The sequence below is a fragment of the Drosophila elegans genome, unplaced genomic scaffold (assembly GCF_018152505.1).
Source record: "Drosophila elegans isolate 14027-0461.03 unplaced genomic scaffold, ASM1815250v1 contig_208, whole genome shotgun sequence".
Lineage (NCBI taxonomy): Eukaryota > Metazoa > Arthropoda > Insecta > Diptera > Drosophilidae > Drosophila > Drosophila elegans.
In genome coordinates this window covers 11,519,976-11,544,257 of record NW_024545578.1, presented here as the reverse complement: position 1 = coordinate 11,544,257, position 24,282 = coordinate 11,519,976, and the positions used below count along the sequence as shown (strand labels likewise).

General features: G+C 39.4%; 5 protein-coding genes across 8 annotated transcripts; 3 read left to right on the top strand and 2 right to left on the bottom strand.

Annotated features, from left to right (window-relative positions):
* Positions 1-1,840: 1,840 nt before the first annotated feature.
* Positions 1,841-2,912, bottom strand: LOC108135508 (selenoprotein F). The gene is made up of 3 exons (XM_017256253.2): positions 2,797-2,912; positions 2,611-2,732; positions 1,841-2,327 (listed from the first exon to the last, which is right to left on the bottom strand). The coding sequence occupies exons 1-3, from the start codon at positions 2,833-2,835 to the stop codon at positions 1,949-1,951; spliced, it is 540 nt and encodes a 179-aa protein (XP_017111742.1). The 5' UTR covers positions 2,836-2,912; the 3' UTR covers positions 1,841-1,948.
* Positions 2,913-3,330: 418 nt separating this feature from the next.
* On the top strand, positions 3,331-7,563 carry LOC108135633 (protein spitz). Its single transcript, XM_017256452.2, has 2 exons — positions 3,331-3,437; positions 6,488-7,563. The coding sequence occupies exon 2, from the start codon at positions 6,602-6,604 to the stop codon at positions 7,241-7,243; it is 642 nt and encodes a 213-aa protein (XP_017111941.1). The 5' UTR covers positions 3,331-3,437; positions 6,488-6,601; the 3' UTR covers positions 7,244-7,563.
* LOC108135631 (NEDD4 family-interacting protein 1-like) lies at positions 3,333-9,877 on the top strand. The gene is made up of 2 exons (XM_017256451.2): positions 3,333-3,437; positions 7,959-9,877. The coding sequence occupies exon 2, from the start codon at positions 7,961-7,963 to the stop codon at positions 8,774-8,776; it is 816 nt and encodes a 271-aa protein (XP_017111940.1). The 5' UTR covers positions 3,333-3,437; positions 7,959-7,960; the 3' UTR covers positions 8,777-9,877.
* Positions 9,878-10,244: 367 nt separating this feature from the next.
* On the top strand, positions 10,245-17,781 carry LOC108135592 (zinc finger protein on ecdysone puffs). Of its 4 annotated transcripts, XM_017256393.2 has the most exons (5): positions 10,246-10,407; positions 11,257-11,344; positions 11,795-12,161; positions 14,483-14,712; positions 15,816-17,781. In XM_017256393.2, the coding sequence occupies exons 2-5, from the start codon at positions 11,337-11,339 to the stop codon at positions 17,359-17,361; spliced, it is 2,151 nt and encodes a 716-aa protein (XP_017111882.1). In that variant the 5' UTR covers positions 10,246-10,407; positions 11,257-11,336; the 3' UTR covers positions 17,362-17,781. The 4 variants fall into 4 exon arrangements, with proteins under 4 accessions (XP_017111884.1, XP_017111882.1, XP_017111883.1 ...); XM_017256395.2 differs by lacking the exon at positions 14,483-14,712 and having other exon boundaries at positions 10,245-10,407; positions 15,816-15,956; XM_017256394.2 differs by lacking the exon at positions 11,257-11,344.
* Positions 17,782-18,078: 297 nt separating this feature from the next.
* LOC108135593 (prostaglandin D2 receptor) lies at positions 18,079-23,752 on the bottom strand. The gene is made up of 5 exons (XM_017256396.2): positions 23,254-23,752; positions 20,361-20,577; positions 19,668-19,860; positions 19,254-19,606; positions 18,079-18,605 (listed from the first exon to the last, which is right to left on the bottom strand). The coding sequence occupies exons 1-5, from the start codon at positions 23,457-23,459 to the stop codon at positions 18,339-18,341; spliced, it is 1,236 nt and encodes a 411-aa protein (XP_017111885.1). The 5' UTR covers positions 23,460-23,752; the 3' UTR covers positions 18,079-18,338.
* Between the last annotated feature and the right edge of the window lie 530 nt (positions 23,753-24,282).

The following is a 24,282-nucleotide window of genomic DNA, read 5'->3' as shown; positions in this document are numbered from 1 at the left end:
ATTTCTTATCAGTACTCCTAACAAATTATTCCTGAACCCTTTGAATTGCTTATTTGTTGTTTAGTCAAATTGGGCGAGGCACGTGCCTCAAGTGCGTATATTAAGTGCATTGTCCCAGTATATGTATATATTTATATTTTATATACATCCGTACGATGGGGTCTGCGTGTGATAGCAGCGGCTAAAAATAAACCATACGCATCAGAAGGACCCACCATTGACGTTAGAGATTGTTTTGGATTGTATTGGCACATGTATTCAATGGTTGGTTGCACTTATGGGCAATGTCGATGAAGGGTCCATCACAGTAGTTCCAAAGCTCCGAAATAGCAAAACAACATTTTCGACCCCTTTGTACCACGGTAAAACGGCAACTTTAATTATACCAGTAAACAGCAAGGACAGCAAATAAGAAATACTAATATAAATATGCATTGTAATGAAACGTAAACAGGCGATAGTGCAACGAGTTTATAAACAAATTCATTTGCTTTTCTTTCATTTGCTTTTCTTCATTTTTCGATGCTGTTATCAGTTGTAGAAAAACCATATAGTTTAAATTTATTACTTGCACAAATATCTTTGGAATTTCTTTTAATAATTATATTATTATAATATATGTATTTAGTAAGCCCATAAAAATTGCGTATTTAACAATTGTGATTTGCAGGTCAGTTACGAAACCATATACTCTTGTATACTTTTGTCTTAAATAGATATTTTCTTAAACTATTAATTATTCTAATGACTTTTGATAGTTTTTATCGGGAAAAATACATATGAATATAAATTCAAAGCTTTTTAAGCATTAAAAACATTTATTTTTAAAATGCATCTGGCCTCGATGTGATTTGCTTCCATTGCGATTTTCATTAACTCAAAAAGGCATTGATCAAATTTATAAAGATAAGAAATGAAAAAATGAATGTTTTTAAAACTGATCTTACTTTAAAATAAATGTTGGTACTGTTTGCACATGCGCAATATCCGGATAAAGAAAAGGCTAAGAGAGCGAAAAGAGAGCGGAAAGAGAGCGAAGTCAAGGCTGCGTCACACATCGGAAATAGACATCAGCTACGATTTTGGCGGGCATAAATATGCTATTTGCAGTTTCAGTTACCACAATTACTCTAACAGGCTGATCAAATATTGATCGACTTGAAGACCCCCGACCATGTGAGGCCACTACGTCACTGCTGGCGGTCCCAAAGGGTTGTTTTGCCAGGGGGAAGTACCTCCGTGATGACTTCGATTAAAATTCCGGTCACAATGCCCAAACATTGTTGCCTCGGTCGGGAACATTCCTTTCCCATCGATAACAGATAACACAGAATGGCTTAACTTATATTTATAAATCAAGAACTCCCATGGCGTCGCATTGCAGTAGTAACCGAAACTGGCTTTCAAACTGTTTTGACAGCTTTTCCCAGTGGCGCGCAAAAAAGCTTTAAAACATATGTTTCACCTCGGTATTTGGCAGTATCTCTAAAACTGCTGATATAGACGAACCCTTCAAATAAAAGTTTTAGTTTACAAACCTTGATAATCTTCGTTTTTGAAACTCAATTTATGTTGATAATATTAAAAAAAAACCTCAAAACTTATACAATAGGGAAAAACGAGATGTCATAATGAATATTCTTATATTTTTCATTCAATCTTGAAGAAATTCATTTGAAATCCACTGCTTTACAAGTTATACTCAATATTCAGTTAGAAAAATAATTTTTATAACGTTACACTAAACATTAGTTAGAGAGATAATACAATTTCAATCTATCCCAAAACTATAGTTTCATTTTCATGAATGTAAATAACTAAACAAATAAAAGACTTGATATCTTTTATCCTTGGCTTTCTTTAACTCGAACTTTGTATGTGAGTGATGAGGTTCGAGTTATTGAATATCTGCTAAATTTATTAATCTACAGTTTAGGGAATGCTAATTTCAGATCCTATTGGTGCGCAGATAATCCTCTTCGTCGTCTCCGTCAACATCCTCCACCACACTGTAGGAACTCTTGCCAGCACCATCTTTGGCCAGATGCGTCTCGAAGAACTCCTCTACGGTATCAGTGTTCCATTTGGTGATGGACAGCGTCTCCTGAACTTTGCCACTGGCATCTAGGAGCTTCACGACGGGATCCAAGCCCCTTACGTATTTGATCTGCAGGTTGGGGAACTTGGCGGGCCGGCCGCTTTGGATGAAGGCCTGTATCTGCGGGTAGGCTCGGAATTTGCAGGTGCACACCTCCAGAATGGCCTTTGCATAAGTTCGCTGGACCGCCGGCTGTTGATCCAAAGTGCAGCATTGCTTGCAATGGGGTCTGGGAGTAAAGATAAATGTTTTTAAGAAAGAATCTTAACTTTGGAGGTGCAAGTTTTATATAACATTGCTCTATATACGGTAGTTATTTCTAGATGATTAAAATGGGATATAGTGGCCAAAGTTAGTTTGTTTTAATATACCCTATCTGGAACAGTACATAATTAATTAGACAGTTTTAGGGAAGTTTTAGTAATTCGCTCTGATGGTCAATTTTAACTGCATTTCTGAGTATTAAAGTCTTTTTATAATCCTCAACAAAGAATGTATCTTATTATATTTACTTGATGGTATCCAAGCCAAAATCATCTAATAGTTTTTCACAGCTGGAACACATTAATTGAGCTTTAATAAATCCCAGCTCCCGGCAATCGGCGGCCGTCAACTCGGCATGGATTTGCTGACACTACAAAGGATGAAAATTAAATAATAAATGTTTCTCATGTTTTTTAAATACGTCTCTAACTCACACTTAAGGACAGCAGAAAGAAGAGTACCAATTGCCGCATCTTTAGGCTAAAAATCTAATTCAATTTACTACGTCCACGTCGTTGTTTACAAAATTTTCTTAGCTTAGTGGTGGGAGATAAGGCATGGAGAGATGTGCATACGATTTATCGATACGTGTTATCGGTTCGATTCGGTGCCGTGTTTATTTTTGATGCGAATAAATAAATAATAATCTGAATCTCAGTTGCCATTTCTACTAAAATTAAGAAAGGCAACACTGGTTTTTACATGAAATATATCATATAAAGAAGTTTGTACTTCTCACTCTCCCATCCCTTCTATCGATACAGACTGCTGTGCAGCTGGCCACCACTAGCTCAGAAATCGAAAATTTATTTCTGGTGGTGCATTTGTTTTTTTGCTTCGCTCGCGAAGTGAGCCCAGTTTTAAATTAGTTTAATTGCATACAGTGAAGCACTCGAAAACATATCGCTGACGTCGACTGGTCGCTGTGCAGCCAAAAAAACAACAGTATTAGCTGTGTGCGTGTTTGGCAGAAACAAAGTTTCGAACAAATCAATAAAACGGAAACGTGAGAGAGCGCTGCGCAAAAGAGAAAATAAAAGCGAACGCAATCGACCAACGCATAGAAGAAAACAAGGTGAATAAATAGAACATGGCACAGAAAAGACGAAACAGAATCAAATCGAATTTAAATCGAGCACAGAAATAGAAAGGGTGAACCGGAGAAAGGGAAACAAATAACGGTTAAAGGAGCGCTCCAGGAGAGCCAAGGCTTTCTCCACCTCCCTTTCTCTCCCCCACCGTGCGTGTGTGTGTGTACATGTGTTTATGTTTTGTTTAGCAAATTAATAATCTTAAGTCTGCTGGGATTTCGCCACTCAGGTGCTAAAAAAAGTGAACACTCTGATAAGTTTGGCCGTGTGTCGGTGTACTTGTTTATTTAATTCATATTTACACAAGTAAATTAATTCATTTGCCCTTGTACAATAACAACAAGCGCCGTTTGCTTGAAAACTTGTTCTCGCATTTATTCTTCGCTTCTCGCTCTCCGCCCCTCTTTTATTCTGTCTCTATTCCATTGCAATACCAATGCAGTTGTAGGTGTTTGTATTTTTTCATTCAATCCAGGAAATTGCCCCTTGAGAGACCTTCCATTCAGTAGGCTTCCATCTTCTTCTCCTTCCGCTTGCATCTTCAGCTTCTCTTTTGTGCTCCTGGTCCCGTTTAACTGGTTTACTTCTTAAACTATTCCAGTACTCTACCTCTCTCCCTTCCTCTTGCACACCTGCTGCTTGGCAGCTGTCCACGCGCTCAAATTTCTTATCAACGAAACGAACAAACTCCGGCTGAAATCCAATCCCAAACCAGGCCCAAACTGCGTTGTTACTTTTCCACAGCAATTCGCTAATTTCCAACGCCTTTTGTCACGGCCCTGTTGCTTTCTCCCTCCCAACTTCTCCCTACTCCCTCTCCTTTTTTATTTTTACACACATGCCAAGTTACAGTCGAACCTAGCGAAGTCCCACTTTTATGAAAACTAGAGATCTCTAAGTTTCAAATACTTTATTGTATTTAAATCAATAGTTTTGGTACTTTTAAAAGTTTAATGTCATAAAATAAAGTATTAGTTTTAAAAGATGTCGCGCTGAATAAATGTCTCTAGAATTAATATTTGTATACGTTCACAAGAGTACACTTAACAAAAGGCGCAAAGTGACTGTACAGTGTACAATATCTCGATGTCGTGCAATTTTGCAATATTTCAAATGCCCGCACATCTGACTCATCTGCAGGTAACTGTTATTGCTAGCTAGTATCCACATGGGTTCCACACTTGTGGAAATCATTCATTCTTCACCTTATCAATATTGTTCGACTTTTTGTTGTCGGTTCTAAGCTCGAAATGCTCAGATCAAAATACTATTTCAATTATTTGAAATCGATATGGACAATACATCTGCTCACCAACGATATGTAGATTAAATGTCCATGTTAAACTGTGATATTCGGCTTTATATGTAAGCTTATCAAATTTATTGTTGCATCCTAAATATATTTATTCTGTACACTCTTTTGTTTGATAAGTTCCCAGGTGCTCATTTAGCTTGTTGGCGTCTATTAGCTCATTATTCAAGCTTACGTCCGGCTCACCCACACACCCTTATAAAAACGAAAAGAAAAATAACACATACACGCGCAGAAAATAGGCACAACTTGGGCCCACTCACTCTTGATTGACTTGAACTATTTTTTTTTTTTTTGCCTGTTCAGCTGAGTTTTCATTTCATTTGACCGAAAGGTCAACTTAATTGCATTTGTGTTTTGAGTCTGTCGGACTATCTATTCTGCACTCTTACTCTTCTTCTGCTATTTCACTCGTCAACTTTCACTCGTACGCATTGTTGTTGTTATTTTTAGACGTAGGTGTGTGCATGTGTTGTAAAGGAAAAAAAAAAGACACTAAGATAGTTTTCATAGAGCTAATGAGTTAAAGGACTCCACAGTGGGTTGTATTTCTGACTAGTGACGAAAGCACAAATAACCATCATGTAATGAAAAAACCAGTCGCATTAAATTAAATATTTTATTTCACAAAGTAAGGTTAATGATTCAAATATTCTCAATTTTTATATTTATTTTTTCACTGTTTTATATTTTGAAAAATGTTTTAATTTATTTTCCTTACGTGTAAAACATTTTTCCTTTAAAGTTAACACAAAAACTTAACTGATAGTAAATAAAATAAAAAAAATATATACACATAAAATTGTTTAATTCTATAGACTTGACTTCTTAAAGTTAGACAGTATCGTTAACATAGTTAACATTGATAGACTAATTTTCTTCCAATTCGTTTGCTCGATTAGAACGGTTAAGAAGAAGTTGATAACTTAACTAAGAGAAGCTGTTGATATTTAATTATGGAAAGCATCGGTGCATAGTGTTTTTGATTAATGTTCTAATATTATCAACTTACTGATGACCTAAGCTAGTACATCGAAGGTCGGTATTGTTTATTTTCAATACCCACTCAAATCAAATGGCGGCATTTTAGCTTTAAAAATAATTGTTTGTTTCAGCAGAAATACTAAAAATCGGTTTTATTGATCTAAACTGAGCGTTATCAAATTCTTTGTATTTGTTTATTAATTAGAAGGGGATCAGTTACATTCGATTGAATCGACTTAGTTAAACAAAAGGAATCATGATACATTTCCAAGGTGAAAACAACTATACTCTACAAGATTACCTACGGAGTCATTTAAAAACTCGTGAATACTTAGTTTATTCTTTCAGTCAACAAATTTAACATTTTTATATTTTTAAATACATATGTAACATAAACAGTTGTTATATATTGAAGTGAACGTTATGTTTAGTGAGAGTGTAACCAGAAAAACTCAATAATGAATGCAAACTGTGCAAATACAACAGCCGCTTGGGTTCCGCTCGCGATTCCAGCCAGGTAAATAAACGATGACATTGTTTGTTAAAAATTTATGAAATTCGATTTTCTGATTCTCGTTTCTCGTTTCTCGTTCTCACTTAGGTCGAGGAGCATAGGTTGTAATTGTGAGAAGGAGGCGGCTGGCGGTGCTAGGCAGGCAAATTAACCCACACAAGAACCGAACACACGAGTTTACATTTTTGAGTTGATTTTAATTGCACTTCGTTTTTGTTTTGCAGGCGCCTGCCAGCCAGCCAAAGCCAAGAATTCCACATTTACACACCTCAACCTCAACCTCACACTGCACTGCACTGTCACATTCCCAAGTAAAGCTGCCATGAGTTAAGATCAAGATGCGAGTCCAGGACCTGCCGCTTGCCATCGCTTTAATCGGCGCTTGTATGCCGCTAACCGCCGCCTGCTCCTCGCGTGCCATTGCCAAGCCGCGGCCAACAGCTGCGCCGATCTTGCCGCCGGATAATGTCGAGATATCCACGACTCCCCGGCCAAATGTCACCTTTCCGATCTACGCCTGTCCGCCCACATATGCTGCCTGGTATTGCCTGAACGATGCCACCTGCTTTACGGTGGAGATCCACAACGAAATCCTGTACAACTGTGAGTGTGCCTTGGGTTTTATGGGCCCGAGGTGTGAGTACAAGGAAATAGATGGCTCCTACCTGCCCACCAGGAATCGGGTGATGCTCGAAAAGGCCAGCATTGTGAGCGGAGCCACGCTGGCCCTCCTGTTCATGGCCATGTGCTGTGTGATCTTGTACCTGCGACACGAGAAGCTGCAGAAGCAGAAGCTGCACGACAGCACCACCACCACCACCACCACGGACGGTGGCTGCCAGAACGAGGGAATGGACGAGGTGGATGGTTTGCGACCCTTGCGCCCAGCGAGACGTCCCTTTGGCCCCTGCCGCATCCTATCGCTGGAGGAGGCCCACCTGCAAGCAGTGGCCTCCAATCGCCCCAGGCACTGCAACTAACATGCCCGCTGATTTGTTTTTGAATGTCTAACATGTCCAACTTTTTAATTCAACTGTTTAACGAAACTATTCTTTTAATCATCCAATCGAGATGGCTGCTGGAATGCTGTAGCTCTAAGTGCCTAATGACGTGCCTTCAAACACTTTAGACCAAGTATTAACGAACGAAAACTGTTTGCTCAGAGAGAGAAAAAAAAAAGAAAACTAGATATAATGCAATGCAATTTTGGCAGCTAGCCGCCCATTTATTTATTATACACCTAACTTTATTAAACGACGCGTAAACTATTAACGTTAATAAAAGCCAAACTAAACGACAAGCTTACTTTCTTTTTGGATATGAACAAATTTGCACACAAGTTCGGCATGCACTTATTTTAATATTTCAGAGTTGCATGAAAATATAAAGCAGCTGAATCTAAATCCATATGAACAAGGTGAACAAATGCAAAAAGCGATATAAAAAAATATAAATTCTCGAAAAAAGTTTTAAAAAGTATATTCAAATTTAAATTTTGTTTTTGTATTTTTAATGTTATATATTAGTTGATATATTGATATAAATATATAATTGCTATATTGAAGTGATGCTGATTAAAACATTTGATCAAGTGTTTCGATTAAGTTCACATTTAGTTGTCAAAGGAAAAATAGTTAATATTTTGTACGTTTGTACGTTTTAAACTCACCGATTTCCTTACTTATCAATTTCCAGTGATGCCGCACAACAACCAGCCATCGCCCGGGGACGATCAGTTGGGACCGCCAAAGGCTGACTTCAGTGCCCCTCCGCCGTACGAGGCGAACGTGGGCCAGGGCCAGCAGATGGCTCTGCCGGCCCAGATGCCAACGCTGGCCCTGGCCACACCCGATCCCGGCCAGATGCAGGTGCAGATCCCGATGCAGATGCAGGTGCAGCTGCCGGGCCAGGCGGATTTGCTGACTGCCCAACTGCCGCCGGAGATTCACGGCAAGCTGCCCACCTACGAGGAGGTGCAGATGGAGAAGTCGCTGAACGGAGAGCTGCCGCCCGCCTTTTTGACTTTGCCCACCTCGCAGCAGCTGCCGCCGCCGCCGAATCCGTTGCTGCCGCCAAATCCATTGCGCGACGGTGCCGCCGCCGTGCGATCCGCTCAGCCGGCACTTACGTTCATCGCCATCGATGCCAGCGATCCGGAAAACAGCCTGTCGACCACGGACAACTTGCTCGGCACGGACATCATGTTCATCACGGCCTTCATTGTGGCCTTTCTGTTCAACTGGATCGGCTTCCTGATGCTCACATGTTTCTGTCACACAATCGCCGCCCGGTATGGCGCACTGTCCGGATTCGGCCTGTCGCTGGCCAAATGGACACTGATCGTTAAGCACTCGACGGACTTGGCCTCGCACGAGAACTCCTGGCTTTGGTGGCTGATCTGTGCCTTCGGCTTCCTGATCAGCATACGCGCTCTCATCCAGTACGTGAGCATCAAGCGGTCGTGGCGCCTGCTCTCCGCCTCCGCCCAGGAAAGGCTGCTGTTTTTCTACTAGGTGCGCCAAGGTGGCTTCGAGTGGCTTCGATTGGCTTCGAGTGGCTGCCATGTAAATACGTTGTGGGTGGCTAGGAAGCTCGAATCTTACCCGATCCCGATCCCAACACCCCAAAAAAAAAAAATCCCAGAACCGACACACACAAAAACCAAACAAATTCAATGCGAACTTATTTCGGAGCGTTCTCGAAATCTCTAGAGACATTATGTAGGGGTTTTGAAAGTATATGCAATTAAATGTATTAGTCCCGTTCTGTTTTGATTTAAATTGAAGTTATAAGTAATGTACAAATTTACACTTTTTTAAAACAAATTTTGTTTTAGAGCCAGAGCTCTGTGCTGTCACTTCTGCGACTTTAATTGGATTACTAGCAAACCCAAAACTGTATTACATTTCTAGAAACTTTAATTTGTTTTAGAAAAAACTAATGTATTGTATACTTTTAGACACCTAGTCCTGTTTGCAAGCGGTTCAGCGCCGAAGGTAATTTTTAAAACCTCTATCGATTTCGTGAGCACACCGAATTGTGGGTTAGTGTTTTCTCTAGTTACTTTGTTAATAATAGCGCAACTTAGTCCACGAAACCGGCAACTGTAGCATAATGACGTTAACTACGAGTGTGTTGAGTGGTGAAAGGCGGATGCTTCGTCGCCTGCACCTCCAAACGATTATAAATGTAAATGTATGTGAAATGTGTGTGGATCTATATCACTCCTTAATTGATCCCCTCCACATCCCTAGGCCATTTGGTGGCATCCATGCACTTGAAACAAAGACACAAAACAAACCAAAAACATAAAAAAAGGAGAGTTAAATATGAAAGGTCAAAAGAGAAAAATATGCCACCCATATTATTTTGTTGAGCCTACTTTACGCTGTGGTACTTAATTAATTAACTACACAAGAGCCAGCAGTAATACGAATGCTAAACACACAAAAACAACTATTGCTAGTACATATGATTATTGCCTATTATAACGTTTACAATTAATATGTTTAATCCCTTTGTATGTAAATCAACCGATGCAAATGCATTGCAAATGGCGCAGAGTCGCCAGTTTTATGCAAATTCAATAAAATCGAATGATGTCATTCAAATAATGGTTTTCGTAATTGATCTTTACTCTTGCGATTAGGAAAACGTCATTGTTTACTTCATTGAGAAATCCAAACTCAATCACCTTAGTAATTTGAATGTCGCGCCATTGAGTTTTGCAGCAATTAGCTTTTGAGAGTAAGTTTCGCGACTTTAACAGAGAAGTGTAAGGAAAACGTTGAACTAACATAGAAATGTTAAGAAAACGTCAAACTAACAGAAAAAGAGTGTGGGAAGTTAACAGTGGTTAAAAAAATATCGTTAGAGATGAATAAGCATCGATAATCCCTGTCAAACATCGATATGACAGATTTCTTGAAAATATCGATGGCCCCGATGTTTTCATCGTTGGTTTCCCGCCTCTACCTCATACCTTATACGTCATTCGAATTTTTTTTCGTCGCTCGGATCGGTGTGGAATTTTTAAGGTGCTGATTATTTCCACGCAGACGGCCATCTTAAGGCAGCAAACTTGCTAAAGCAAACCAATCTATAGTGCAATAATCCGGTAATTGAGAAATAGACCTTGCAACACGTAAGTTTATCAATAAATTCGCTTTTATGTAGTTCCTTTGTGCTTTGCCTGTGTATTGGTGGGGGCTGCGAAAATTTGCTGTGTGTATCTGTTGGCTAACTATTTTTTCTCGCGTTCCCTGGGCATCTGAAAATAGTAACTATTGATTTTCCTGGGGACTTCTGCGTGTATATGTGGGTAAAGTAATCAGATAATAGGGTAATTGCATTTTTACGAGGGCTTTGATTGCTGTTCATCGTAAAGTGGGATTGATTATGGGAATCTGATAAAAGCCATTATCATATTTATCGGGGATGAAAGCATTGTAATGAAAGCATTAGTATTATTTAGATAGTTCGAAAACATGTATTTTTATCACTTAAAATGGGTTTTCGTTAGTTTCTGTGTTTTTCGCTGTCCCTCTCTCTATCGCACCCACATGGCCGGCCGGCTTTTCTGACTCAATCAGTTACATATACACACGCATTGTCTGGGGCCGCCATCTTTTTTCATTACTACGTGAGAATATATTTTAAAGTATTTTGCCTCTTTTTTTTTGTCCAAATTCACGTGTTAGTGGCGAAAAAACCAGTTTTAATAGTTGATAATGTAAAGTGCTGACTGTAGCGCCAAAACTATTCTCATTTCTTTTTTATTTCCCCTTTTCTTTCCTTTCTTTGAATGCCTGTATGTATGTGTGTATATGAATTGTTGTGTGTGTATACGCACGCTGGATCGAGTTGTGTTTTTTACGGGGTTCAATAAAAAAAATAAAATAAAAGATTCAGGAGCTTACTAACCAAAAATAATACATTTCCGCTTGCATCCTAATATATGTTTCGTTCTTCCTTTGTGCCGTTTTATTTTCAGCTTTTAAGTTATTTGCTCGCTTAAATAAAGATCCTACATAACACATCCCATTCCCACCAAACCAAAAATCCATCAAAATTATGGTCAGGTATGCTGCACATCAACCCCCAAAAATTCCTAATTATTTATGTATCTCCTGTTCTAAAATCCAGACTGATTTCCGTTTATAAAAATATATTTTTCCAAAGAATTGCTTACGATAATCGAATCGTCACCTTTTAAAATATAGCGAACATGTCAATTATAAAAGTATATATATAATGTAACTAGTCTAATATTAACCATTTGTTTTTGTAAAAGTTGGTAAAAGTAAATATTAAAAAAAAACACACACAACTTCTCTTTCTTACAAAACATTAACTATATATAGGAGTTCTGTATTTGTCGACTGTTTAATTAGTTCAAAGCATAAACCTCCTTAAATCATAAAAGTAAAACCAAAATCTTAGAAACATGGAAAAAAATAATTTTTGTAATCGCTTCTTCGAAATATAATATAACATGAATAAATAATTAAACTTCTTATATCTATTTGCAGCGTAAAGGTCAACGGAAATCAACAGAATCGTTCAGCAAATAACCAAAAGGTCAACGGCGGCAACATGGCTTTCCGTGGTAACCAGAACCGTAATCGCAATTTCGGAGGCGGCAACAACAACTATGGTGGACCAATGAACGCCAACCGCATGGGCGGTATGAACATGTCGCCCTGGGAGTCCCAGAATCCCGGCGGCGGACAATTTGGCAACAACATGCGCCAGGGCGGCGGTCAGATGAACGCCCAGGCCATCAACCTGGCCAGCAATCTGCTGAACAACCTGTTCAGGAACCAGAACCCACCTTCGCTCCTCGATTTGCCCCGCGGCGGCGGCGGCATGGGAAATCGCAACCAACGCGGCGGCCCGGTATGTACAAAAGTTCAATTTTCCCCCAACTAGTTGACAAAGCCAACCTATATGAATTGTTATATATTCTATGTTATTATTATTATTGTTCGTTTGGGATTCGTGTGTATTGCGAATCGGATTTTTGTGGTGGAGATGCAATAGAATAAACAAGGAATTCATTTTTTAAACATAGCTCCGTTTAATGAAAACAGTTGTCTGATAAAAAGTGTTTAATGAAAAAAGAATATTATGTATTATATATTATTATGAATCCCGAATTCAAAACATTTCTATAATTTTTAAATATTTCAAACTTGCAACAATACAACAGAATTGTCAACAAACACACATTTATAATAATAGAACGAATCAAATTCCAAGATTTTGTCTAAAATAGATCAGTATAAAACATAGCAAATACTTCTTAATTATTTGCAGTCTGATTTTAATAATATTTTTCCAACATCGCGAGTTTGTAAGTAGAGCCATTTCCAAAAAATACTCCCAGCTTGCACTCCACAACAGAACCTTAAATTTTGTGTTTATTTTTCCTTTAGTTAGATTGTTATATTGCCAAAGTAGCTAATGCTTTTCCTTTAAGAGATAAACAACAATGATCCAAATCCTGAATCTAATCGTAGCTTGTAGTTTACTAAACCAACAACAGAAAAACGAAAACATAACCAAATTAGCCAAAAGAATATTGTAAAAATAGTAATGAGAACTTTGTGCAGTGTAGTCAGGAAATAAGGATGTAAAGGAAGATGGATGTGGTAGACGGAGGTTTTCAATAAAAACGCATTTATTCCATTTAAAATGCAATACTTTTTTTTAGTTCTGTAGATACTGCACAAACGAAAAAGATACAGATTATTATACTGAAAAAAGAAACGATAAGTTTATATAATACACACCGCATTGGTAACGAAATGTACCTATAAAACCATGTACCGCCAACACTTGTTCCACTTAACGATGAAAAGAGTATGATGATGATCTCTATATGTCAAGATTGAATCATAAGTAATTTATATGCAATAATTTTCTTACTAGATGTACTTAAGCATTTAATTACCTTATTACCATTATTATAATTCAATTATTATCCGAAAATCCAGTGTCAAGTCAACCAAACTTTTCTTGGCTGGACTCTATTTGCCACTACGCTTGTCTAATTTATCCATTATCTATTTTTATTCTCTCTTCCAAAACAAAAATGCCAAACTCAAATATTCGATGCTTTTCAATACACCTTATAAATATCGAATATCGCAACCGCATCGTCTTGCATATTTCGAATAATGCATTCCGTAATGCTCCGGCATATTTACTTGCTGCTGTTGTTGTTGTTGTCGTTGTTGCTGTCGTTGTTGCTGTTGCGTGTTGTTGCTGCCGTTGATGCTGACTCTTCCCATTTGCAATATTTGATTGCAATCAACGAAAATCTCTCCCCAACCCAAAAATAAATTCCATTCACGGCCAACAAACAATATTTTCGAAAATCAAAATAAAATTAAATGTATAAAAATGCAACGCACACACACTCAACACACACGCACATGCGATGCACACTCAATATGGCCAATATGCGAATCTTCATCAACGATGCGATACTATATACTATATGATGCTTCCCGTGCGACGCCACTGATCGATTGATTGATTGACCGATTGCTCGACCGATTGATATTATTGATCGCAATGCAATCTTCTAATCTGCTCTGCTCTGAAACCGAAACTGATCCGATCTGGTACTGGTACTGCTTGATGGTGCAACATAATTACATCTAAAACCGCAATATGTAATACCTATTTATATCTAATGTCTAATGCAAATTCATCGCCAATTCTTCTTCGACGTTCCTGCCTCTGAAACTCAAAAAATCCGATTTCCATTTTCAAATGCCACTCGCCGCCACACGCCACCGAATATATACATGCAATATATATCCAACTATCCCCGTCGACTGATTGGCCGCCGCAACTGCCCCGTCGATCTGACCAATATCAATATACAATGTGCTCATGTGTCACTATATTTTTATAAATATATATTTAATTATATATTAACGTTTGCCATACATTTCTGTAACGAATTTTCTCCTGCAATTATCAATTATCTGTTCAATTTGATCGCTTCGCCCCCCACAAAACATTGTAAATGGCCGAACCGCCATATTGTCTCTGATCTTTTGAAAATGCTCGACGAATATTGCCTCTGTTTGTAAACCACAACAAAATCAATTCACAATATGCCCCATCATGTGTGCATTCGGAATTGTGCAAAAATGTTATTGTTAATCCTAAATGATAAATGATAAACTAAACGATATATATAGATGGTCAGTCGCGGCGGCGGTGCCGGCAATCGTCTCAATAACCGTCGTGGCCAGGGAGGTGGCTTCCAAAATCGGAACGCCACTGGTGGTGGACCCAAGCCCCCGCAAAAGCAGGGCGGCGGCGGTATTCGCAAGCAAAATGCTTTTGATCGTGCCAAGAAACTTTTGGCTAAAAATGCCAACCAAAATAAAAAGAAGGAACCCACTCCTGGCGAAAAGAAAATCGAGAGGTAAGACTTACTACAACTTTTCCAAACAAACCAAAACCACAACAAAAAAGAATACATTTTTTTGCTGCCCACCACCAAATCGAAAGGATTCTATTTCTTTCACTAAAACCAAAAATAAATTAGAACCGAACTCAGCAGCGCAAATATATATAATTTAATCCGTTTTACTTAAGTACCTAGGCATTTCAATTCTCTAATCGAGTTTCCTCATACATCTCTAAACAAGTATATTTAACTAGAACTAGCCTTTCATTAGGGATAGTGCTTTTTTTGATGCTGTTAGTGTTACTGTGTGTATGTGGGAGGGACTACGCCTATTTGGGTAGGGTACTGTGAATCTATAGCTTAATGTGTTCAAACTACATTGAACCCAAACATATATATCCATTCATGAATGTCATTTTATTTTAATACAATTATATAAAAAAATTGTTTTGAAAATGTAAGTTTGGGCTAAACTTTTTGCGTTTTGTGTACATTATAATCTTATTATTCCCAGTTAAAAAGGAGAGATTATGTTATAATAAGAAGTTTTTTCCTTTTGAAAGCATTTGCATAAATCATTTCAATTTAGTTTTGAAACGTTCTGTGATTTTAACGTTTTACAATGCAAATATGTTTCTCCTTTTTAATTTGTAAAGCTCAATATTCATCTATAATTTTTTAATAATCAATTTATGGATGAAACTTTGATAGTACATTTAAGATTTCATAAGAGAAAGAAATATGCCGTATCGTAATATCGTATATTGCCTAAATAATCAAGGCTTAGACTTTTATTTAAGACAACTTTTGTGTTAAAACCAGTTAAATTTATGGCATATTTCTATCTTGCAATGCATTAATACTTACATTCATAACGCATCAAAATCATAGCTAAGACATTCACTCATCTATCGCCATCTGTACTGTACGTATCATAAGTATAAATTGCAGCAAAATCCAACTCTCTACCCCTCTAATATTGTATTCTCTTCCTTAGAGCCAGAACAGACGCATTCTCGTCTTTGCATTCAAGATGTCACAACTAATAGATTTACCTTTCTCTATTCCTTTCCCCCCCCTGTAACAAATGATCAATGATCTCTGATCGAATTCTATAGCCCCAGCAAGGAGTCGCCGTACGCTAGTGTGCCGAACGACATGTTCTACTGTCATCTGTGCAAGAAGCATATGTGGGACGCCAACTCGTTCGAGAACCACATCAAGGGACGCACCCATCTGATGATGCGCGAGGGCATTGAGGAGAGCTACCGCCTCAAGGCCAACATGATCCGCCAGGAGGCCAAGATCGCCGAGCAGCTGAAGTCGATCGAGTTCGATCGCTTGAAGCGCATGGGCAAGAGCAAGCAGCGCCAGCTGGACTACTGCACCATGTGCGACCTGAACTTCCATGGTCACATCTCGACCCATCGCAAGTCCGAGGGCCATTTGCAGCTGAAGAAGTTCTTGCACCCCAAGTGCATTGAGTGCAACAAGGAGTTCGCCACTCGCATCGACTTCGACACGCATCTTCTCTCGGCCGAGCATCTGAAGAAGGCCGCCGAAAGCAACACCAAGGTGGGGGAGCGCAAGCGCCAAACCCTGCCCATCAGCACCGAGGAGGAGGAGACCCGCGATCTCCGTCTGCCCCAGAAGCGCAAGAAGAAGCCGGCGAAGAAGGAGGGTGATGCCGCCGATGGCGAGGCCAAGAAGGATGGTGCCGGCGGCGATGGTGAGGCTGCCGAGGGCGAGGAAGGCGAGGGCGAAGAGGCCAAGGAGGGTGAGGAGGCCGCCGATGAGACCAAGGAGGGCGAGGAGCTCAACGAGAGCCAGGAGGAGGAGGAGGTGGCCCTGCCTGTGGATCCCGAGGACTGCATCCTCGATTTCACCGACGGCGACGAGATTCCCAGCGAGGTGGACACCCGCCTGCCCAAGTACAACTGGCAGCGGGCCGTCGGCCCCGGCCTGATCTCCAAGCTGGAGTGCTACGAGTGCTCGGTGTGCAGCAAGTTCTTCGACACCGAGGTGACCGCCGAGATACACTCGCGCACGGCCACCCATCACCGCAACTTCCTGAAGTTCATCAACGAGAAGTCGAGTGACACCAAGATTGCCCAGAAGCGTGCCGCCGCCGCTCTGGAGGAGAACGAGCGCAAGAAGCGCAAGGTGGAGGAGACTGAGACCCCGGCCGCTGACAACGCCGCCGCCGAGGAGACCGCCGAGGGAGCCGAGGGTGAGCTATACGATCCATCGGAGGCCACCGGCGACGACGATGACATCGAGATGGTGGAGGACAATGCCGAGGGCGAGGGTGAAGGCGAAGGCGACGAGGAGATCGAGGGTGAGGGCGAGGATGATGGCGCTGGCCAGGACAATGGCGAGGAAGAGATGGAGGCCCAGGATGAGGAGCAGGAGGCCGAGCCAGAGCCCGAACCGGAGCCCACTCCGGCCAAGGCGCCGGCACCCGTTGAACCAGCTCCCGTGGCCAAGACGCCAGCCAAGGCCGCGGTAAAGGCAGCCGCTCCGGCCACGCCCACCGCTGCCGCCCCATCGACGCCAGATGCCTCGCCGTCGCCGGCCAAGAAGGCAACGCCCGCTCGGGCCGCCGCCGGTCCGAAGGCCACGCCGCAGCGCCAACGCGCTCGCGGCCGCTACAACCGCTACTAAGTGGACGTCGGCGGATTTCGTAGCTTAACTTAACATACACTTAAACTCTATACAAGAAAAAAATATATATACATACATTCACGCCCAGGAGGAGGATGAAGAACAGATCAAACGATCTCTTCCCGCAATTTGACATTTGCATCCCAATTTGCATATACACTGAATGAAAGGAAACCAAGAGGACAAGCAACTTTACGTTGAAACAGTTGACTACATTGTAACTGAAGACGAAATTCTTGATACTGTGACGAGTGGGAGAATACAGACAGACAACTTGATTGAATCGATTCCACATGAATTACTACCAATTCCCCCATCCTAGCTCTGCATACACCATACCAGCCGACCACCAATCATTCAGCTTATGTAATCATACAATTTTTAAAATAAACAAAGAAACAAAAGTAGTTGTAAAACAAATAACCTTTCTGTTTGCATTGGGAAATGGAAATTTACCTTAAAGCTGTGCTGGGCAATGAGATGCAGTGGCCACTTCCTGGATGATGCGGTTTTTGTTTATACATTTTATATGATCAATTGTTGCATGTTTTAACTTAGGTCAATGATTTGTAAAAACAATATGGAAAAATAAGTTAGACAAGGCAGACTATTGAAAACTTTTTAGCAATTGTAAATGTTTTTGTAGAATACGAATTTAATTTATGTAATTTCGCAAACCCAAACCCCTAAAATCCAAATAAATTAGACACTTTATTATACATTTACACATAGGTACATATGCGGTATATTTTATGCCACAAATCGCATTTCGATTCAGAGATTATGTGAGCTGAGCGTATAAGGAAAACCTTGATATGATGTCATACAAATAGGGTACATATATGTATTATTTACAACTTAAGCGACTAGGAGATGCTTCTCCTTCGAGTGTTCGAAGGTAGGCGGAGCATAAAGATGAGTGAGACCCCACCGAGAAGGGGTTAAGTACTTGGGTGCCTGTTGAGGATCCAGCGGTATCAGTTGAAGTCCAGAGTATTCGCCTCCGTCATCGTGGTTCGCATCCGGCTCTGATCGCTCTGAGACCGGCGAAGTCCGCCCGGACGCCAGCCGCTGCGCCAGCGCTTGATGCAACTGAGCAACGACCAGTTGATGGACTTGGAGCGACTCAGCACGTAGACATACGGATCCGAGGTGAAGTGCAGAGCTGTGAGCACGTCGGCGATGATGAAGAATTTATTCGATGCGGGCACCCGATCTGGAGCAATGGCCAACGGGATGGCGATCTTCAAAGAAATTCGAAAACAATTTTGAAATAAACAAGATTGATATAGTCGACTGCTGCAACACAATATATATCCGCCGCACCTCAGTTTGCAAATATGATTGCATACCGTAAAATTGTGCGATCAATATGAAATTCGGAATATGAGAGGAAATTTAAAAGAAAAAAATACTTTGGCTATGAATCTAATACAAATTGTGTAAAATGAATTGGATCGGAAGGAATTCCTTGTCCATGTTAAATACTTTTTCATAAATGAAATCAAAGCAAATCATACAGAAATAAATTTTAGAATGAAGACATTTTAAAATAATTATTTTCATAATTAAATATCTAACAATGAAACCTTATTTTGACTTTATCACGAAATGGATGTCTACAAAATATAAAGAATTACTAACAATAACAAGAGAATAAATGAGTTTCTTTAATTAATAAAAGTAAACCCTCTTATTGTTTAAATAAAATTAACTTTAAAAAATGCCCAGGATTTTACCATATTAAATTTAAATATTTTATTTCTTTAATGAACTAGGAAGAGCCATATATAACTATTTTTTAAATAAGTATGACTTTAAACTTTAACTTGAATAAATTGAGTATTACCTCTATGAAAGCAGAAAATGTGTATTTTTCTTGGAGAACCTACCATTTGTGGCATCCAGCAGATGACAAAGGAGATGCTAAGGAAGGCCATCAGCTTGGCGAACTTGATCTCCACGGGTGAGGAGTCCGTGGCCGCCATTGTAACACTGACGCTGTGCCGGAACTGCCTCGTTGGCTGGACACTGCGATGGCTACTTCCGCTTCCGGAACTGAGCTGTGTCTGATAGAGAGTGGTGCCGCTGCTGCTCTCCGGATCAATGCTAATCGTACTGGCCTTGTCTTTGACCAGGTCATAGTGCATGTGTCGCTTGGCCGTTCGACTCCGTCCAATCACACAGAGCAGTGTGTGGGCCACGAATAGGTTGCAGGCCACTATCACGATGCACAATAGGGTGCCTGAATAAAATCGATTGTTGAATTAGTTGGGCCATATAACTGGCGACGGCGAGAACATTACCAAAGACCATAAAGAGCACCGCATACGACTTGTTCCACACACCCTGCGCATCGCGATATCGTATGCACTTAAGCTGTTCCGGATTCGATTCATCGATGTAGGCGCCAAACCCAACAAATGGCAGGAACGTGATGATCACGGCCACAATCAGTATGCTGTTGATGCTCTTGCGTATCAGCTCGTAGGTGATGTGCTTTTGGGCGAGATTTATAACCATTAGATGAGTGATTTGTAAGGCGCGTGATTTCCATTATACCAATTATCTAACTTTCTATATTCAAATAATGAAAGTGTAATTCTTTACCCATACAAATAATTTCTAAACAGTTTTTGAAAAAAAAAATTAAAAGGGTTCACAATGTGCATTGCACACAATACATTTTACGTTGTAAAAAATGGGTAAGTATAAAAAATATTTTGTTATATTCAAAAAAAGAATTACACTCTACTACCCATAAAAACAGGGTATTTTTTTAGTGGCAACAATCGGAATATAAAAAAATAAATGAAAAAATATTATCATCACTATTTTTTAATTTTGTTATTTCTATTAGATATTAATTAAAATCGGAAACAATAGGATAGTTTAAAAAATTGAACTGAAAATCATCATATCATTTAAATGTCTGCACGGGTAAATACACTTTTCTTGTCTAATAACAATCTTTTATACATAGAAAGTTAGAACCTTACCTTGTGGTAAATAAAGGGTCTGGCCAGGGCCATCCATCTTTCCGCCGCCATGACTGCTGCAATGCACCCGGAGCTGAGGCCAAAGAATCGCCACACCACATGCCCCACACAGTCCATTCGCACAAAGGACTGCAGGACCTCCTTCGAGAGGTAGATCTTCAACAGCGTTGTGGTTAGCATCCCCAGCAAAGCCACCAGATTGTTGGTGGCCAGGCAGCTGAAATAGAAAATATTGCCACAAATTTAAGATGTTTAAGCTTTTACATAAACTGGATACTAAAATATTTGCGCTCCATTTGCGTTAAATTGCCAATTAATCATTGAGTTCTACAGTACATAAACCACGAATAAGAGAAAAAGGAACAATAAATTGTACAATAATATCGAAGTGTTTTTAATTAATTGCCACTTTGATAAGGGGAAACTTTCAATAAAGATAACTTTAAGCTGCCCCATATGGTTGGGTTGCTACCAATTTTGGTAGCCTACGACGTGACTCGAATTTTAATCACCTTTAAAATAAAATTGTATAATTTATTTTGAATTGAATTATAACAAACAAAAGACCATAACCATAAGGGAAGTTTCTATGCCGAAAAATATGTTTATAAGTCCTTTTACAATTTATTAATATTTTAGGACTAATTGGTCAGACAGCCGACTTAATATGCTTACAAAATAAAAAGTAGCTTTTCATATTATTAAAATACTTTATTATAAGAATGGATACAAAATAAAAATGCAAGAATGTCAGTTACAAATTTAATTACATTATTTTAATATACCATTTTACCTATTTCAGTATTGTGCCTAAAAATGATGGCAAAATATATGAACGGAACTAATCTGCCTAAATTAAACTTATCTAGCCATCAGTTAGTATGCTCTGTGAAATATGTGCCTGTCAATAGTGAGTTTGATTAAGTATTTCCTTTTTATTGGGATCGTAAAATATTGCATTTGTGGAAAATACTTGTGTATTTCGGTTTGATTGTTTTTGGGGCGCCGTCGACACAGGAAACTCATTTGTCTTTGGGTGAGACAAAAATATATACTTAGAAGTAGGGCCTTTTCAGTGGAAATTAATGAAAATGCTTGCTTTAATAGAATGCGAAATGGGATTGACAATTCCCAGCGTTTGTGGGTGGGTCGAAAGGCTCGGCTAGTTGTTAAGCAGGGCCATGCTTTTATACATTTTTATTTTCATTAGTTGCATGTATACCTATATACCTGTTTCTAGTTCAAAAAACTATTAAAAGTTCAATTTATGGTGCATTGTAAACGTTTCACAGAAAACAAAAGCTCCGAAACAGTTCATTACTGGCCGAAAATGACTAAATATTCGACTTGCAATGAAAATTGCAAAATTGTGTTGTTGACTTGTAAAAGCAAACTCATTGTTTGTTTATTTGTGCAATGGGGAAATACATATTTTCACAGCCATTCCGGTTTTCTTGAAGGGGCAAAAAGCAATAAGGGTGCCAATTATGTCATTGGGTTACCCTGATTTATCGACACTTCTCAAGTGCCAATCACCGGGCTCGTTCAATCAATCAAATTACAGATCAAAGGCTCTGCCAAAAGGAGGCCTCATGTTTGAAGCGGAATTCGCCTTAATTTGTACTCTACTCCCTTGATGGCTCAAATTGCTGGCGACAGCAATTTGCGCATATTACGCATACGCACTGTCGCCTCAGCATAAAATAAAGCGAAAGGAGCAAAAGCTCAGTGAAACTGCCAAGGGCTTCAAACGCTGATAAATGAAATATAAATTGTGACAAATTTTTGGCATACGAACTTGGAGAATTTAGCTGTGTGTCATAAATAACTTTTTCTCACTTGATAAGGTTCAACTAAAAACAAGTAAAAACACCCTTTCGAATTATGTACGTTCATTTCTATATTTAACCTCAAGTCTGTTTTTTGCATATAATGACAAAAATAACAAGTATAGAAGTAGTTAACTTATTTAACAAAAGTGAAGTCGTAAGTTGTAAGAACCATTAATGGGAAATTTTAAATGAAGTCAATAAAAATGGTATTGAAGTTTATTTTTAAAAGTATATATTAACGAATGATTTGTTATTGAAATTTGTGCAACTAAACAGAGCTAATAAAAACATAAGAAAATCTTGAGTATCACATTTTTTTTATGGAAGTCCATATCCCTAGTTGACTGAACACTAATCTCTGTCTTAAGTTTACACCGTAAAGCTTTTAATGCATTCGCAATAATTGCATTCCCACGTCGCCGATAAGATTGTGTAAAACAGAGAGGAATATGGGCAAATCTCACTGCCAATGGACTTATTCCGTAATTTGATAAGATATGCAAAAAACCACGAGCAAAGCAAAACAATTCAAACTATGTAAATCAGGCCCGCATAGGTATATTATCGAACACTATAGTGGCCGCAGTTGAGAGCAGGTTGAATAAACTTACATAGCCATGAACTGGCCACAAAACAGTCACAAACATAAAGTGCATAAACTGAGTAGCTACACGCAAAGAAAATAGGCAACAACTACTGGTATTTGGTGTGACATTTTGGCTTGGAAAGATTTAAAAAATGTTTAACCAAAAAATAAAAACTATGTTTTTCATTTCATGATTTACACAAATTTGAATTATAAAACCACAACCATTATGGGTTGTTTATTGATTATTCTTCAACAACATTAAGCAGAATAAATAAAACGTTGGCTTATTGTCAGTATACCTCAACGATTTAAGTTTACGATGTTTTAAGCAAACAAAACTAAGCTTGTTAGCATTTACAAGTGTTTAAATTTGTTTTATATACTTCTCAGATTTTTGTTTTTCAGAATGTAATATAAATAATATTAATATTATTTTTTTATATATATTTTTTTTTATGTAGTTTGGACTTACCGCAACATGAGCGTGTATTTGCTGTTTTTGTTGTGCTTTTTGCGCGCCAAAATAAAGAGAGCCAGGGAATTGCCGAAAACCCCCAAAACCATGACAATGGCCCCAAAGATCAATCGGTTGCGATTTGCATAGAGGGCACTTGGAATGGTCGCAGAAGTTGCATTTGCCAGCATCACAGCTGCTGCTGTTGTGGTCTCCATCTCCATACTGCCGGTGTGATAATTACACTCGATTGCAATTCAGGTGAAAATCTAACTGGCTGCAAACGATTTTTCTTTTTTCACAAATGAGCCTACCGCAAAAACATAGTCACTCGCACATGCAGTAGATGGAAACCCGTTTCGATAGCCAAATTGGAATTATTTTCTTAAGACACTTAATTAATGATTAGAGCGCCCGACACTTGATTGAACCGACCGATACGATGGCGTATTCGAATTCGATTTCGATCCGAGGAGCGCGTCTGCAGTCAGCCAGGCGTCGATTTAGAATGACTACTGCGCCGAGCAGCGCATTTGTCGGCTGCTGCTGCTGCTGCTGTTGCCGCCTATAGCTCCAAGCTATATAAGTGGGTGGTTGGTTGGGCAGATCGGATCGGAGAGGGGTTACTTTTGGTTGCCACTGGGAATGGTTCCTTGCTCAACAGTTGGCAAACATTCGGCTTCGGCTCTGGATCGGAAGGCGGCTCGTGTTCGGGGCTTCGGCTGGCTCTGCCTCTGTTGGTGGCCACATCGGATACATCATCTAGCATATAGCATATAGACACCGCAAAGCAGCCGACTCACACCCACACCAACACCAGCACTCACACCCACTGGCAAACTACCCCATCGAAAATGCACAGCTCGTGCCAGCGCCTTTGGACGTGTGCGAACGGTCAAAATAGCACGACAAATTTTATTGTTTTATACCCTATCAAATAGAATATCAATTTGAAGTCGATGTATCGTAGTTATATACTTTTGATTTGTAAAATACCAAAATTAAAAAACTCGTTGCTATAAAGTTTTAACTTAAATCACGAAAATT